General features: G+C 44.3%; 2 protein-coding genes across 4 annotated transcripts; one reads left to right on the top strand and one right to left on the bottom strand.

The window, feature by feature from the left end:
* Positions 1-1717: 1717 nt before the first annotated feature.
* faap100 (FA core complex associated protein 100) lies at positions 1718-9464 on the bottom strand. 3 transcript variants are annotated; one of them, XR_015925410.1, is made up of 10 exons: positions 8900-9464; positions 8212-8330; positions 6985-7862; positions 6459-6612; positions 5255-6045; positions 4659-4795; positions 4082-4198; positions 3391-3477; positions 2679-2957; positions 1718-2548 (listed from the first exon to the last, which is right to left on the bottom strand). XR_015925410.1 is itself a non-coding variant. In XM_088599844.1 (9 exons), the coding sequence occupies exons 1-9, from the start codon at positions 9050-9052 to the stop codon at positions 2829-2831; spliced, it is 2565 nt and encodes an 854-aa protein (XP_088455970.1). In that variant the 5' UTR covers positions 9053-9464; the 3' UTR covers positions 1718-2828. The 3 variants fall into 3 exon arrangements, 1 of the variants encoding a protein (XP_088455970.1); XM_088599844.1 differs by having other exon boundaries at positions 1718-2957; XR_015925411.1 differs by lacking the exons at positions 1718-2548; positions 2679-2957 and having other exon boundaries at positions 4580-4795.
* A 599-nt stretch (positions 9465-10063) lies between these two features.
* On the top strand, positions 10064-14303 carry birc5a (baculoviral IAP repeat containing 5a). Its single transcript, XM_088599847.1, has 4 exons — positions 10064-10356; positions 11655-11764; positions 12489-12606; positions 13944-14303. Exons 1-4 carry the CDS (start codon positions 10249-10251, stop codon positions 14034-14036), a joined length of 429 nt encoding a protein of 142 aa, XP_088455973.1. The 5' UTR covers positions 10064-10248; the 3' UTR covers positions 14037-14303.
* The last annotated feature ends 373 nt before the right edge of the window (positions 14304-14676 follow it).

The following is a 14676-nucleotide window of genomic DNA, read 5'->3' as shown; positions in this document are numbered from 1 at the left end:
GATAGTAGTACAAAGCCATTTGTCTCACACAGTCCTACTCACTTAGAATTTTTTTTTTCATTAAAAATCTTGCAGAAAATCAGCAAAACACAACTGAGAAAGTTAAACTCCCAAGCTGTTAATGAAAACACTGAGCAATTTGTGACACAGCACTCTTTCTTTATAGAACTAAAGCATAGGTAATGTTAGAGCACCAAAGGATTGAAAGAGGGCAATTGCTGATAACAAGGCAAGAATTTAGCTCTGGGAGGGAGGACACAGGATAGGGATGAGTGTCTCTCCCTCCTGCTCTCTTGGAAATGCCTGGGTTAATGGTTACACCCCTGCATTTCACAGAGCCATTCCTGCACTTATTATAATCATTTTCATTATTCAAAAATGTCGCCTTCCAGGAGAAAAACAGAATGTATTAAATGGCCTAGATACTAATGCACAATTGTTTTTGAAGGAATTACATGCTACCATGTCCCACTTTATAACAAAGAGGCGTGTGTGTCCTGGAAAAGCTACCATTTTCATCTAAGTTTTATCTGCAATATTTCCCGGTCCCTGAAACGAAGGACTCTGGGTAATGTAGAAGAGTGTGTAAAATGGTTTGATTGTACGCAAACCCACATAATTCATGGATCAGAATACACAGCACTCAGCACACTGCCTGAAGATACCTGAAAAGCTAAGAGGGGTTTATCTGCAGGTCCAGAGGCACCCAGCAGCCACACTCAAATTGACAGACGGTCTGGGAAGCAACCATGCACACTACAATCAAACCAGACAGAGCACTTACAGAACACATCGGCTCTTGCGGCTTAACCCTTGAGAGGCAAGTTGGGGGCGATTATGAAGTCTGACAGCATGATGAAGTAAAATGAAAGCAAAAAAGCAAGACACATGCGGTATGATCTGAAAGACAAGTAGCTTGAAGATATGAAAGACAGGAGGAAGAGGCTCAGGGTCATAATCACAATTACCTTGTCAGGGTCATACCGACATTACCTTGGGGACCAAACGTACCCCAGCTATCCACTTAAGGTTTAATGCAACCACTTTTGAGATTATACTAAAGTTATCCTGGGGTAACACTGTGGTTTTAACCCATAAACCCGACATGCCTGTATTGCACATCTTTGATTTTTCACTCCTGGAGCCAGACAGTTTGACTGTGCATGTGAGTCTAAATTCCAAATACACATTACACGACAAAATGATAACATGGAGCATGTTTCAAAAAAGCCGATGATGTCAGCTTCAGGACTAGGTTCTACTGCCCTCTGCTGAGGACATAATATTCTGTGCCTCCAATGAATGAAATCATTAGAAAGACACTGCTAAACCACTACTTTTGTTGCAGTGAATGATGGACACTCACTATAAAGTCTCAACCAAATCATTTTAGAATGCAAAGTCGAGACCGTTTAACAAAACTCACATACATCAAATACGGCTTTTCAGTGAAAATTATCAGGATTTACCCAAAAATGGGGGAAACTGTTAAAAAAGTAAAGGTTTGTATATCCAACATCAACATACATTGTGTAGCTGAACTGAAAAAGACCATTACTACTAATATTTTGTTTTTATCATCACTGCAATGTGTCAGCTTTTCATTTGCGTAAGTTAACTGTAGTTTTATCTATTAGACACCAAAAAATATCTTGATCTTATTGCCCTTTGCTAGGTTCATGCTACTGTTACCACCAAGAGACAGTTTACATCTTAGTTCAGTTTTCAAAGGCAAAAGTGGAAACTTTATTTTTAAATGATCTGGCTTCTCGATGTGCTGAAAACAGAGGGAAAAAAAACGTCAGTCTGGGAGAACTCAAAGCACGGAAGCCAAATGCAGTCTGGCGCATCTCTTTGTTGTTGTCGAGGTGTGGAGGGCTGTAGTCAGTGCCCTCCTGCAGCAGGAGAGTGTTTTCAGGGACGGAGAGGAGGGGGAGATAATGTAACAGTCGCACATGAGACAGGGGCACGGGTTTCAGCAGCTCCATGGCTGCTCAACTAACCTCATGCAAAACAGGTGCAGTATAGACTACAGCGCCTGTTTAAAGAGCAGCCTGTTCTGCCCCCACACAGGGATCATTCCCACAGCTCAGGTGTCCAGGGCAAAGCACCAACACCCTGGATTCTCCTAATAGAAAACCCCAGAAGTTAAGAGGAAGAAACTCCCAGTCTCCTCTCCGCAGCAACACTTAGAACAAATCAATTCCATCAGGATTAGTTTCCTGTGGATGGGAAAGAGGCCAGGAATCTGGCTGGCAACCTTACAATCCCCTAAGCTAGTAAAGGGCTGGCTATGCCTAATTTTAAACATTACCTGCAGGCTTTTTCGGCTGAGGACTTTATTCGGATGCATCCGATTGTCTTGGCACCGAAATGAAGAGCTAATAGTCAAACCAATTAGAAGTCAGGATCTTTTGGTTTCTGCTGCCAAGCCCTGGACTCATCCCCTGCAAAGGGGCCTAGTTATCTCTTGTTCACTGGGCAGCTGGAGGACATTAGGCCCCTGAAATACGAAGGGTTGGGATTAAAACTTTCACTCTACACTGTTCTTTAGGATGTCGACTGATGTCAAAATAGTAAGGTGTCCCCCCATGCGTTTTTTGGGTTTCTGGTCCTAGACTGGAGTAGTTTATTCAGCCTATTCCTATTCTGCATGAGAGCACTGCCCTGCTTCTAACAGGAGAGGAGCTGGCTGGTGCGGTGCTAGTCCAGAGCGTGGAGGGAGCTCCCGTCAGGTGGGTCAGGATGAGTCTTCTCTTTTCCACACTGTCCACTCGTGGGACATGGGCGAGGGGCAGACTGACACCTGGAGCCCCCAGGTCGTACCCTCAAAGGATCAGGAACGGGCTGTCCCTCAGCTGCCCATAGGTGTGGAGCAGTTTCTCTGTGATCCTACTTGACATCCCCAGTCCCAGGGCAATGTGTCCTCGAGCCTCCTGGACAGCCTTCGATAAAGTCTGCAGCAATCAGACAGCACCATGTCAATGCCTTTGGATGTGAGAACAGGCTGATTTGCACCCTAAACATCAATGAATTACATTCACACACCAGCTGTTATTCAGGGAGCAGCACCACAGCTATTAACGTCCCCGAGTGTGCTGACAGCCTGTCCAATTCATTCTGACTAATCATTCACAGAAATGACTGGTGCTATCAAACAGGCCTGAGGACACGTCCTGTACCCTTCTGAGAGTGCCAACAGTTGTGATTTCATTAGGCAGGTTTCATATTCTTAGCAAGAAAGTCTTGAGGGGAGGTGCTTTGGAGAGGTACACAAAAGCATAGCTCTCAGGTGCAACCTGCCAATTCAGACATCCCTCTAGTGGACCTGAAAGACCTAACCTAACCCCTGAAGACAGGGGAAGTATGTACACAGCAGGTCTCACTCACCTCCGTGTGCTGTAAGAGCTGTACAAAGCTCTGTCCTTTTAACCGCGTTGCAGCTCCAGCCTCAGGGACCCCCTCCTTGAGCAGAGCCTGATGCCATCAGGATAAGAGAGGTGCAGCAATGTCAGAGCACAGCCCAGATATGTGGGTTAGCTTGGTGGTGAAACAGTTAACGCAGAAACAGTACCTGGAATTACAATCTTGTCACTCCAGAGGAAATAGCACAAAAAAATGCACGCTCAAAGGACAGGTTGAGCCCTAGAGTCCTGGTGCCGCTGGTTATGTTTGGTCTGTGTCATCAGCTGATTGTGACTTGACTGCCACAAGTGGCAGCACACGACTGGCTGAGCTCCGCAGGAGTAAGGCTGGAATTAATGAACCAATCTTTCTAGCACACAGTTGACCACTGTGACTTGCCAGGTGCCTGCAGCACCATCAGCAAAAGATACGCAGCTCCTGCAAGCCCTACCAGCTCTGTGAAAACGATGCACGTCTCAAACAGGTGGGAGTAAGAGAAACATGTCTACATGGTTCATCCTCCAACGAAAAGAACAGGAGTTATACCCACGAGGCTGAGTCACTTACAATCTGCTAGGAGGACATAAGGGCACGAGTGCTTGAACTGCTATATTTATGGGGCTCTGGCCTCTGAAGAACCAGACTGAAATTACAGGAAAGTGCACAGGTTCTTCACCTGGAGACGCCGTAACACGGCGAAATGCAGCCCGCACAATTCAGCCAATGAGGAGCTCTCAATCCGGATCTCCACAGCTGTGATCGGCCCATCAGCCCACAAGTCGCTCACGGTTACCTGCAAGATGGAATATTTTTCCAGAGCTCACAAAAGACGCAGGAGATTGATTGCTCTATACAACAGGGGGCGCAGGGGATCATGCAAGTCACCTTATGGAAACACAATATAAGCGTAACGCAAGCAGAAGAACGACAGAAAGTGCCCTGTCAAAATGAGGACCTGCAGAGATGTGTCTGAACAAACAGAAGTGAAAGTCTGTTTTCAAATCTTACTAGAAATACGTACAAAAATAATAACGAAGGTAAAAAAAGTGAAATTTGATATTAAAAAGAAGTTTGTCAATTGCAAAGAAAACTAGTGCATAAATTAAATTAGTTGCTAGCTGCTCTAGTAGCCAGAGATTAACAAAACACCAAAGGCACACGACAGTACGTTTACCTATTAAGGTGAAGATCAAAGAAATGCAAGGGAATTCCTGGGTGGAATCAAGCTCGCGTTCTGCATTCACATACTGTACCTCCTGAGCCAGCAGCCTCAGAGAGGCCCCCCCAGGGCAGACAGCAGACAGCACAGGAATGTCCTCACACGCAATGTTCTCCCCAGCAGGGCTGCAGGACACCAGCCAGTGCAACACTGCGCTGGACACAGAGGGGCCTGCAGCAACACAGACTCAATGTTACAACTCGGGAGCTTCCAATCGAAACAACAGTTATCCAGAGGCTAAGATATCTCTATTACCTATTTATCATCAGAGACACGTTTCTTTTTAATGTGACTATTGCATTCACTTGGGAGAAAATAGGATACCACCTGGTATTGAAATTAGAATTCTAATCATGACAAAAGAGGCTGAATATAACTCAAAGGATGTTAATGGTTACAAACCAAAAGACTAAACCTAAAATTTAAAAGAAAATATTTAAGGTCTTAACTCTGGGGTTCTGGGCTCGAATCCCGGGTGCTGGGTGTGGGTTTGTTGTTTTTTTTGCCTTACATCTTTTGGTCACATCCAAGGTGCAGTCCTGCCTTACGCCCAGTGCTTCCCACATCGGCTCCTGGGTCCCACAGCCCTTACCTAGAGTTAGCGGCTTTCTGGAGAAACTGAAACAGTACCTGAACTGGAGAGTTGCAGTGCAGTTTTCAGCAGGTCTGAGGACACTTTGAGGGACGCTACAAAAGGCCCCCCTTCCGAGCTCCGCTGTGGGAGTGTCTTCAGTGGAGCTCCCTCACATTCCTGTTGCTGGGCCTTTCGGGACGAGGTCAGGAGGGTCTGGACCAGGTCAACACCAGAACCTGAGCTGGGCCTGGAGTTGCTTCCCCGAGTGGCGGGACCACCGACCCACAGACAGTCCAACCAGTCCACAGTCTGAGTGTCTAAAACCAGGCTGATGTAACCAGAGTCTTTTACCAGCTGGGAGAGTGAAGGCTGGCTGATAGGGGCCCTTCTGCACTCCTCCTCTCCCAGGATGCTTTGCAGAAAGTAATTGAGGGAGCAGCAGACCGTCACAGGGAGGGCTAACTCACTCTCTGTGGCTAGTGGCAGGGTCACTTCTAGGTTTTTACCTGGATGCAATTTATCGAACGGGAAGGAGTAAGTCTTGGTCGGATGTTCACCTTGCGCGGTCAAAGGGTAAGGGGGATAAATCAGCTGTACACACAGAGTCCAGCCCTGTTCCAGAATGTAATCGCTGGAGTTCTGCAGGACGCAGCTCAGAAACAGCGTCTCTTGCTGCAGTATGCAACTGCGTTTGACCCGGACACGGCAGCTGATTGGACGCACGGGGCAAGGACCCCCCCCTGCATGCCTCTGATTGGGCATCAGCAAGCAGCAGATATTGAAAACTTGGTTGAGGTTCCTCAGGGCGTCATTCTTCAGGTGAATGCAGCTTTTTAAAGAAGAAACTCTGGAAAGGTAAGGAAAGAAAAGAGCACTGGCAAAATCCAATTATAAAACACATTGAAAATAGTGGAAAAACACTGAGATTTAACTCCCCTAAAGATATGAATAGACAAGATAACAGTCATAACTTTCCTTCGCACACATACATGATGCAAAAAGATAATAATAAAACCACAGATCACAATACATTCATGGAGTGAAATAATGAATAAAACTGTTCAAGTATAATACAAACAAACACGTGCATTATGTTATAATCCTGTTTTATGTAATTCACACACAGTTTGACAGTTATTCTGGTAGATATATAAGAATTTATATATTAGGCCAACAGACTTCATTTTGTGTATCTGTACATTTCCTCTTTTAAGCATATGCGGTACAATCCCAGCATGACATGTTGTTTTCTGTCCTCACCTCTCCGAGACATTTCCAATGCCAGCAAGAAGGTCCCTCACTTTCTGGCCCACCTGTGCTGCTGACAGTGCCCCATGAGCCCTGGGTGACGTCTGAGGCAGAGTCACCCTCAGCAGCCTCCCCTTGAGTGATACAGCGAACAGCTTCTCAGCCCCTGTACACCACAGAGACACACTCTTCAGCTGCACAGGCTTTAAAGAAACACCAGCACGATCACATACTGTACATGTAAAGAACTAAAGTGGGGAATCAACAATTTTGCTGCCTTTGCCTCGACACTTGTTGTCTTTACCTTCGATTCCTTCAGAGTCTAAATTTGCAGTCAATGTGGGAATCCTTTCTTAAAATTTGTTACATGTTAATTGCTCCACTGGAACTGCTTCCAAAAAAACACGATTCACCACTTTGAACTGCAAAAAGGATCATCTACCAGCTATAGTGAATTTGTGAAAATCTGCTAGGTGTTTTTATATTTTAACACCCGCACTGCATCAAGACTATAAAGTCTGGATGTAGCCTCCAGTACCTGCAGGTGTCTCTGTGGGTCTGGACAGTGCGATGAGACTGCAGACGTTCAGGCTGACAGGGGGTTGCAGGGCCGGGGTCCAGAGATCTGGTCTGTCCCCAGCAGGGCTGGGGCGGAGCTGCACAGCCAGGAGGTCAGAGCCCGTGCTGTAAAAGAGCTGACCGTCGGCGAAACAAGCGCTCTGCACGCGGCCAGAGAGGTGCCGTTCTCGGAACTCCAGAGCCCGGCCTTCCTCCTCTCCCTCAGCGAGCATCAGCAGAGCCCTGCCACTGCTGCCAACCACCAGCAGGCAGCTGGATCCCCTGTCGTCGCCCCCGGCGCCCCACGCTCCAATAAAGGCGATCGGCTGGCCCAGATGGCGGAGCACTCTCACCCGGGACTCCCCGCCCTCGGCCTCGGGGTTCCCCGGTCGCCGCAGAGGCAGGCAGCAAAGACGCCCATCCGGCAGGCCGCACAGGATTGTGGGAGAGGACAGCAGAGCCGCATCCACGCCGAAGAGGAGCCTGAAGAGGACCTGTTCCAAGAACAAGTGACTGCTGCTGCTGTCTTCTGTGGCCTTTGCTTTTGCTCCATGAGGGTATATGCAACACAGAACAGGGGGTACGGCCTCGTCTCTACCCCCGTAGATGCTGGAACACCCCGCTGACAGAACGGGGATGCACAGCTCCTCCACTTTCTTACAGCTCCCCGTGGATCCTGCCGGGACTTCATAAAAACCCATCCGCCACTGCGTGCCACTGCGTGCCACTGCCACCAGCGCATTCTCCAGCACAGCAAAAGAGCAGGCGCCTGGGTCTTTCAGCACACAGGCATCGGGAGGCACCATAACCAGGACTGGGCTCTTAGGTGCTGCTTCAGTAGGTGTGGGAGACGGCTCCCTATGTAGGAGAAAAAAAACAACCAGATTATCAATTAGAAAGCTGATCATAAATCAGGGAATTTCAGGGTAAGCCTGCTTCCCCATACTAATCCTCAGTGTTGGGAAAACAAAAAACACTCGTTACTTTAATTGTATCCCAGCTTGCCGTCTAAAGAAAATACATAACAAATGAGAAGACCATCTGACCCATTGGGAAGTTAATAGCTTATTGATCCAGGGATCTCATCCAGCCTTCCCTGAAGGATTTCAGAGTATTGACTTCAACCACACAGCTGGGTAGCTTGTTCCAGACCCCCACCACTCTTTGGGTACAGAGTTGTACTCTAAAGCACTTATGCTGGTCTCACCTGCTGATCTGATGCAGCGAGGTGCAATATATTCCATCGTTTTGGCACAGAGCAAAAATGCACCGACGGTCGGGGCTCTCCAGCAGGTGAGTAACACGGCCAACAAAAATATAGACGGCCTGCCGGAAAAAACAGACACGGATTTACCACCCAAGACATTAACAACCTATTCAAGACACCAAACTTTGTTTCCTTTTCCTTTCCAAGATCTTTGATAGAATATACTCCCCCATTTGAATACATGACAGAAAACCACTCAGCTAATGTCAGGCTTCCCAGCAGCCCTATTTTTGTATATTTTTTTAACAAACCCTCCAGAGTGTTAAAATCATATGGAACAGAAACATTTCGAGTTTTGTGTGGTTCAACAATTTGCACGTAAAGTAAAAGAGGAGAGAAAGTTTCTGGCCTGGTCACTGGAATAATGCCATAGGCACAGTCTTCAGTTCGGACAGGGGGAGACTGTCAGCAGATGAAACAGCTATTCCCGGACACACCGTGCAGAGCTCACGTAAAAGCGAGACGTGACAGACTCGTACCGTGGACCATCAGAAACCCACCGAAAATAAAAAAAAATAAACCACTGAAAACAACAAATAAACTTCCTCGCGCTTTCGAAGAACCGTGTTCATGCCCTGATCTGCCGTCGTGTGACACCGAGGTTTCTCCAGCATGTCGGGTATTGTACCTGCACTCTCGCCTCACGGCTGCTGTACGCGAACACTCTCTCGCTCCCGTTCCGCAGCAGCAGCAGGTCGGGCCCGCAGGTGAGCACCTGCGCCGAGCCTGAGGGGCGCTGGAACCCGGCCAGGTGTTCCACTGTACACCTGCCGTCTGCCATCGCCGCACACCGGGAAACACCGGGCGCACTTAAAACAAAGTCCAAGGCTCCGCAGCCGAAATGTTGTGTCGCTTTTTTTTTCTTTTCTGCATGGAATAAATCTTGACTTGACACTTAATGAAAGGACCCGCATCAAAACTCGCATGTGACTCAACTTTTTATCTTGCACGATTATCCCTGTCCGTCTTGTGTACTGCAATAACAGCGTGCATTAGCGTGCAGGACCCCATGCGTTAAATTACGATGGAAATTACGTTAACAATAAGGTATACAACATTATATAGCATTCACATACTTTTTCATTGTACTACATACGTCTACATCACCACCTAGGTAAAGCGATTGTTAAAACATTGACAACATTCTCACACTATCCGGCTCCTTCCTAGACTTAGTTACCGCTCCGGAGAGTACGCACCAATCGCAGCCTAAGACGTAGGGTCGAAGGTCAGTGTGCATGAAATAACCCAATAAGAGCACAGAATTACTTTGCAGGGGCGGGAGGAATGTTATTGACGGTTTAACGTCCAATCACAGCTCTCATTCTGAATTTGCGGTTTCGTGAGGGCGCGGACGCACACAAATCTTTCTGAGAACCGCTTGGTGGCAGCAGACCTTAAATTATTGTAAACTAAAGATTAATTTTGTGTACTTCAGAGTTGCTACAACTTCAACACTTAACACTGGTACTGTTCAGGATATCAAATACAGGAACAGCGGAATCCAACATAACCAGAATTTAACAACATGGGAAATGTTATTTTAACAGAATTTGTCTAATAAATTCATTCAGAGGGATGTATGTATTCGGAGCCTTTTCGTTATGTAAATGTTATTAGACCTATGTTCTACTTTTTATAATCAATATTAACGTTGTTTCTTTTCATTTAAACATTTACAATGGATTGCATCTTTATTGGGGTTGGAGTTCTTGGAAAAAGTGATTCTTGGGCCAGAAAAGGTGTGAAAAAAATTAATGTAAGCGAACCGCCTACAATTCCCAGAAAACAACAGGCGAATGGGTACGTCAACGGAAATGACGTTTTAACCAATGGATAAGCGCGCTGGAAATTTAAACGAATATCAAAGATGGTGTAAACAAGAGTGTGACTGAGAAATTACAGAAGAAAATATTTTTAAAGCATTAAAGTTTAACGTCTTAAATACTTTTTTATTATTATTTTAAAAGTTAGAATATGAATGTGATGCAAGGAGAGTATATTAAAATGTACTTCTATAAAAACCGTTTGGATACTTTTTCAGGATGGCCTTTTCAAGAGGGTTGTGTTTGCACGCCGGAAAATGTAAGTCCTGTATTCGTATAAAAAATAAAATACTCCAAGAGTCTAAGTTTTAACAAGAAGTTGTTACAAATGTTTTAAAAGCTCTTATCAGTTAACAGTTGATCTGCCCGTTATAAAAGCCTAAATTTAATCCTCTATTTCTGTAATCGCAGCTTGGCCTGTTTAATTTTTACCCTCGACAGTGGGGCAAAGAAGGATGTCTCTTCAATTGTTTTCTTAATCGACCTTGATAATAACAATGGTTGTAATCGGCTTTGAAGTGTGTTAGATTTTTTTTCCAGGAACTAACTGTTTGACGCGAGGTGATTCGTACCTTTATCCGAATGCTTGTGTCATGGTTGGATTCGCCCGGTTGATGAGTTATTCCTTAAATTCTCTATTTTAACCCAGTCGATTTACGTAACTATCCGGTGAGCTCGACAATGGTGAGACGCCAGGGCCCACCTGGGACTCGAACACACAATCATCAGTTTGCGAGACGCATTGCAGCTTATAATGCTTCATTGGTCTTCATCCGTAATGTATGCTTATCCGATGATCTGTCGATATCTCTTGAAATGTTACAGTGACTCGATAAGAATCAAAACATTATTTTCCAAGTTGCTCGTCCCCAAAACCGTAACACTTCAGTTTTTCAGGAGAATAGTCTGATTACGTACCGAGCAGATTGTAGTTCAATGCTTGGTTATATTTTCACGTTTTTTTTTATTTTTATGTGTTTTATAATTCAGGAAAATGTTTGCCATCGCTTCCATTTTATTATAGTTAATGGATACTAAGAGCTTAAGTTACATTAATGGATACTAAGAGCATGACATTGTCAGAAGGTATTGATATTAACAGTAAACGTATCAATAATTATTGAGTATAGGAGTCTGTGCACAGTAGCTGAGGTTGTTGGATTTTTATAACTCTATTACAATTACTTTTTTATCTGCACATCAGAAACGTTATCACTACGGATTTTTTTTTCACTAGCAAATATGTGAGCTGGTTTTGGATTCCTGGGAAAAAAGATCTCTTATTATATACATGTGTGCGCACTTTACTACACACACAAGCTAGAGTAATGAGTCTTGCAGCTTGCCATATAGTCTATGATTATTCCTTCAGTACAGTATGAATGCACATGGTGGACTGTAAATGTACACAAGGTTGGATTTGTTTTGTCTTGGACATTTACTTATTTTGGCTTCTGTAAATATGGCCTGGTGAGCTTTTGAAATCCCATTTTCCACAACTGGCATGTCTTTACTTTTTGACAACGTTTCTGAGAGCCGTTTTCTTCTCGTGGGTAGATGGCGAAGGCAGGATTTCTTCACACTCCCACTGACAACAGCCCCGATGTGGCTCAGTGCTTCGTCTGTTATAAAGAGCTGGAGGGCTGGGAGCCGGAGGATGACCCTGTGTGAGTAACCAGAGGCGTTGTGTCACTCAGGGAGTTGACACTCAAAACGTTTTCAAATCACTGTGCGTCAGAGTAGCATCTTGCCAGCAGTCAATGGTCAGTTACCTTTTTCTTCTTGTGTTGTAGCATGTATTCATGCTTTCCTAATCCCAACCTTTAGGTTTGGCCATCTTTTACAAGATAAACAATGCAGTGCTGCTGGATAAGGAGTTGGGTTGGTCCACTTGAACAAAAGGGTCACCATTTAATAGGGCTGTGGAGGTGCAAGAGTTAAAAAGAAGTGAGCACCAGTTTTTTAACAAAGTTAATTCTTTTTAAACAAAAGCATTAGCTGCATCTACTAACTTAAGAGAAGCCTGCAAAGGTTAATTAAAAGCATCTGATTATCTTCCGAAGAATTATATTTTGTGTAGGAGCACAAATATGGTAGCACATCTGTTTTTCCATAACTTTGTTAGGTAAAGATGTTAGATTTTCTTAGTGTGACACTGTAGTCCACATGAAGCCAGCTGTCTTCCGCTAATTGATTTTAAGGCCATTAATGTAGTTCAGCAACAGCCAAGAACTGAAATTTGCGATGCTGCTCACAAGAATTAATTTTATGCATCTGGTATAGTGTAGCTTAGCTTTGTGACCTTTTCAGTTTTGTTTGAGGAAAAAAATTAATCCTCTTTGACTTTTTTTTGTACATAGGAATTAATAACTTGTTTAATGCCTCTGTCAGGAAGGAACATAAGTCCCATTCCCCGTCTTGTGCTTTCATTAACCTGAAGAAGGATGTGGAGGAGCTTACAGTGGAGGAGTTCATCAGGCTGCAGAAAGAGAGGCAGAAGTCCTATATTGTGAGTACAGCTGCGTGCCTGAGTGTGGCCTTTGCCACTGAGGTTTCCTTCCCTGTGCTCGCTAAAGCTCCCAGTGAAATGTCCAACTGGTTATACTGCAACACCTGCGAAGGAAAGACCTACAGCTATCATTGATTACGTGGCATTTTGCCTAGAGCCATTTTAATTAGTTTTCTAAAACTCACTGTTGCTTGACACTGTTGGCATGAACAGAATGCTACACTGAGGGTCTGAGGAGATCAGCTGAGCGTCCTGAATTTGGTGCTCGTCAAAGTGTCCAGCGAGTGGGTTCCTCTGGGTTCCTGAGGCGCTCCCTTTTTTGTGTGCACTAAGCCTTGTATCCTGGCTGTTTTCTTTTGATTTCTACTTCAGCGGCTAGTTTTTTTCATGCGAGTGTTAGCTCTTTTTGTTTTCATTAGCCTTGATATGTACTGTTCTGTGGAGGAACTAATACTTTTTTATCTACATTTTTCATATACATTTAAATTGCATTTTTACAAGTTGAGATGGATGGAAACATTTCCATTACATTTTCATAAGTGTTTGATTCCATCAAACAATGAATGTTGTGCAAGGCGACTATGTAATCAACATGATGAAGGTTATTCCTGAGTGGTGTGTTATAAACTGCAAGCTGTTTTATAACTGCAAATGTAGCCCTGTCCATCATTGTAAAGATCAAATTTGAATATAAAAGTAAATATTTTTAGGAACTGCAAAGAATTTAGGTATAAGTGATGGGTTTGCTGTGAGGCCCTTGAGGTATTTTAAAATTCAGTAATCCCTCATGTCACTGTGGCCTGTTGCTGTTCTGAACATGCTGTAGCCTGTGCACACCTCACAACATGGCCTACGCAAGTGACATTCAAATGGACCTGGAGAAGGCAGCTAACAGGAGCTTATTTCAGCAATCTGATTAACCTCGCATCGGGTTTCTTACTAAATAGCATGGCGTAGAAGAGGAAATGTGGGTGTTTAATCTCGTTTTGTGATATCGCATAAAGCTTGGCAATATTCTAAAACTTTAGCGAAAGTACAGTTTTAGTGCTCACTGTGAGTACATAATTGAATATTTGGGTGCGGTATTAAATAATGAATATTACTGTCTGAGCATTGAGTCAGGTGATTTAATTAACTGTTCCATAGAGAATGCATTACTAAGAAGTTGCTGTATTTCTGCAATCCTCTGATTTACTGTAGCCTTTTACGTTTTTAGGTGGTATCTGTGAATGTAATTGCTGGCAGACCTATGGTCATACACTTGTACAATAGCCTGTGGTAAGACGTGCAGTGCATTCAACTCCCAGTGTTGAGAGAAATGTTCTTTCCCATTACAGAGCAAAAGATGCAGTCAAATCATTGAGAAATTCGAGGGAGCAGCTAAAAACACACGGGCTGAGGTGGTTAAATCTGCAATGGATGAAGAATGAAGAGAATGATGAGAGGGCTGCAGCTGCAGGCACTGCGAGCTTACGTCTCCAGTGGTGATGGGCATACTGCTGAGCCTAGCGCTCTGCTGTCGCAGCCCACGGCTTCAAGTGTTAATTGTGCTTCATATCCCTCAGTGTGCTCAGCATTTGCAAGCGTATGTATATATTTATTTTTCTGAGACACTTCAAATGTTTTTGCTTTCTGCCTTGTAAATAGTTGTGTGTCCTGTCACGCACTACAGCAATAAAGTACTTTTAGAAAACTCACTTTGATCTCTGCATCTTTGGTCCTTCATTTAGCTACCCCAAATTCAAATCTGTGTTTTCATCCTGTGCCTTGTATAATGAAAGTGTAATGCTTCCAATCGTATCTCTACTATCAGAACTGCATTTAAGAGGACATCACTGTTGAAAGTGTTGTGCTCGGTAAGAAAAAGCACCATCTGCACCTTCTCCGGTTGAGCTTAGTGGTCTTACTGACAGTTGGGAGCATTGCAGCGGGTTTATTTTAGACAAATCCTGCTGTAAATATTTATGAAATTCTTTTTCTTCATAAGGCCTGTCTATAGTGGGAAGATGCTAAATGGATAAGGAGATTGTCAGACTCTTAAGGTCTACAGTGGTGGGTAGTGTGGTTGTT

The sequence above is a fragment of the Lepisosteus platostomus genome, chromosome 11, assembly GCF_059453375.1.
Source record: "Lepisosteus platostomus isolate fLepPlt1 chromosome 11, fLepPlt1.hap1, whole genome shotgun sequence".
Classification (NCBI taxonomy): Eukaryota; Metazoa; Chordata; class Actinopteri; order Semionotiformes; family Lepisosteidae; genus Lepisosteus; species Lepisosteus platostomus.
The sequence above is the reverse complement of the archived record's forward strand: the minus strand, read 5'-3'. Positions and strand labels throughout refer to the sequence as shown.

Coding starts and splice junctions, on each gene's coding strand:
- faap100 (XM_088599844.1), bottom strand. CDS start 9,052: ATGGCAGACGGCAGGTGTACAGTGGAACACCTGGCCGGGTTCCAGCGC. Junction 6,613..6,984: donor ACCCACAGAGACACCTGCAG/GTACTGGAGGCT, acceptor TGTGGTGTACAG/GGGCTGAGAAGCTGTTCGCT. Junction 4,796..5,254: donor ACTGCAACTCTCCAGTTCAG/GTACTGTTTCAG, acceptor GTGTTGCTGCAG/GCCCCTCTGTGTCCAGCGCA.
- birc5a (XM_088599847.1), top strand. CDS start 10,249: ATGAATGTGATGCAAGGAGAGTATATTAAAATGTACTTCTATAAAAAC. Junction 10,357..11,654: donor GTGTTTGCACGCCGGAAAAT/GTAAGTCCTGTA, acceptor TCTCGTGGGTAG/ATGGCGAAGGCAGGATTTCT. Junction 11,765..12,488: donor GAGCCGGAGGATGACCCTGT/GTGAGTAACCAG, acceptor TGCCTCTGTCAG/GAAGGAACATAAGTCCCATT.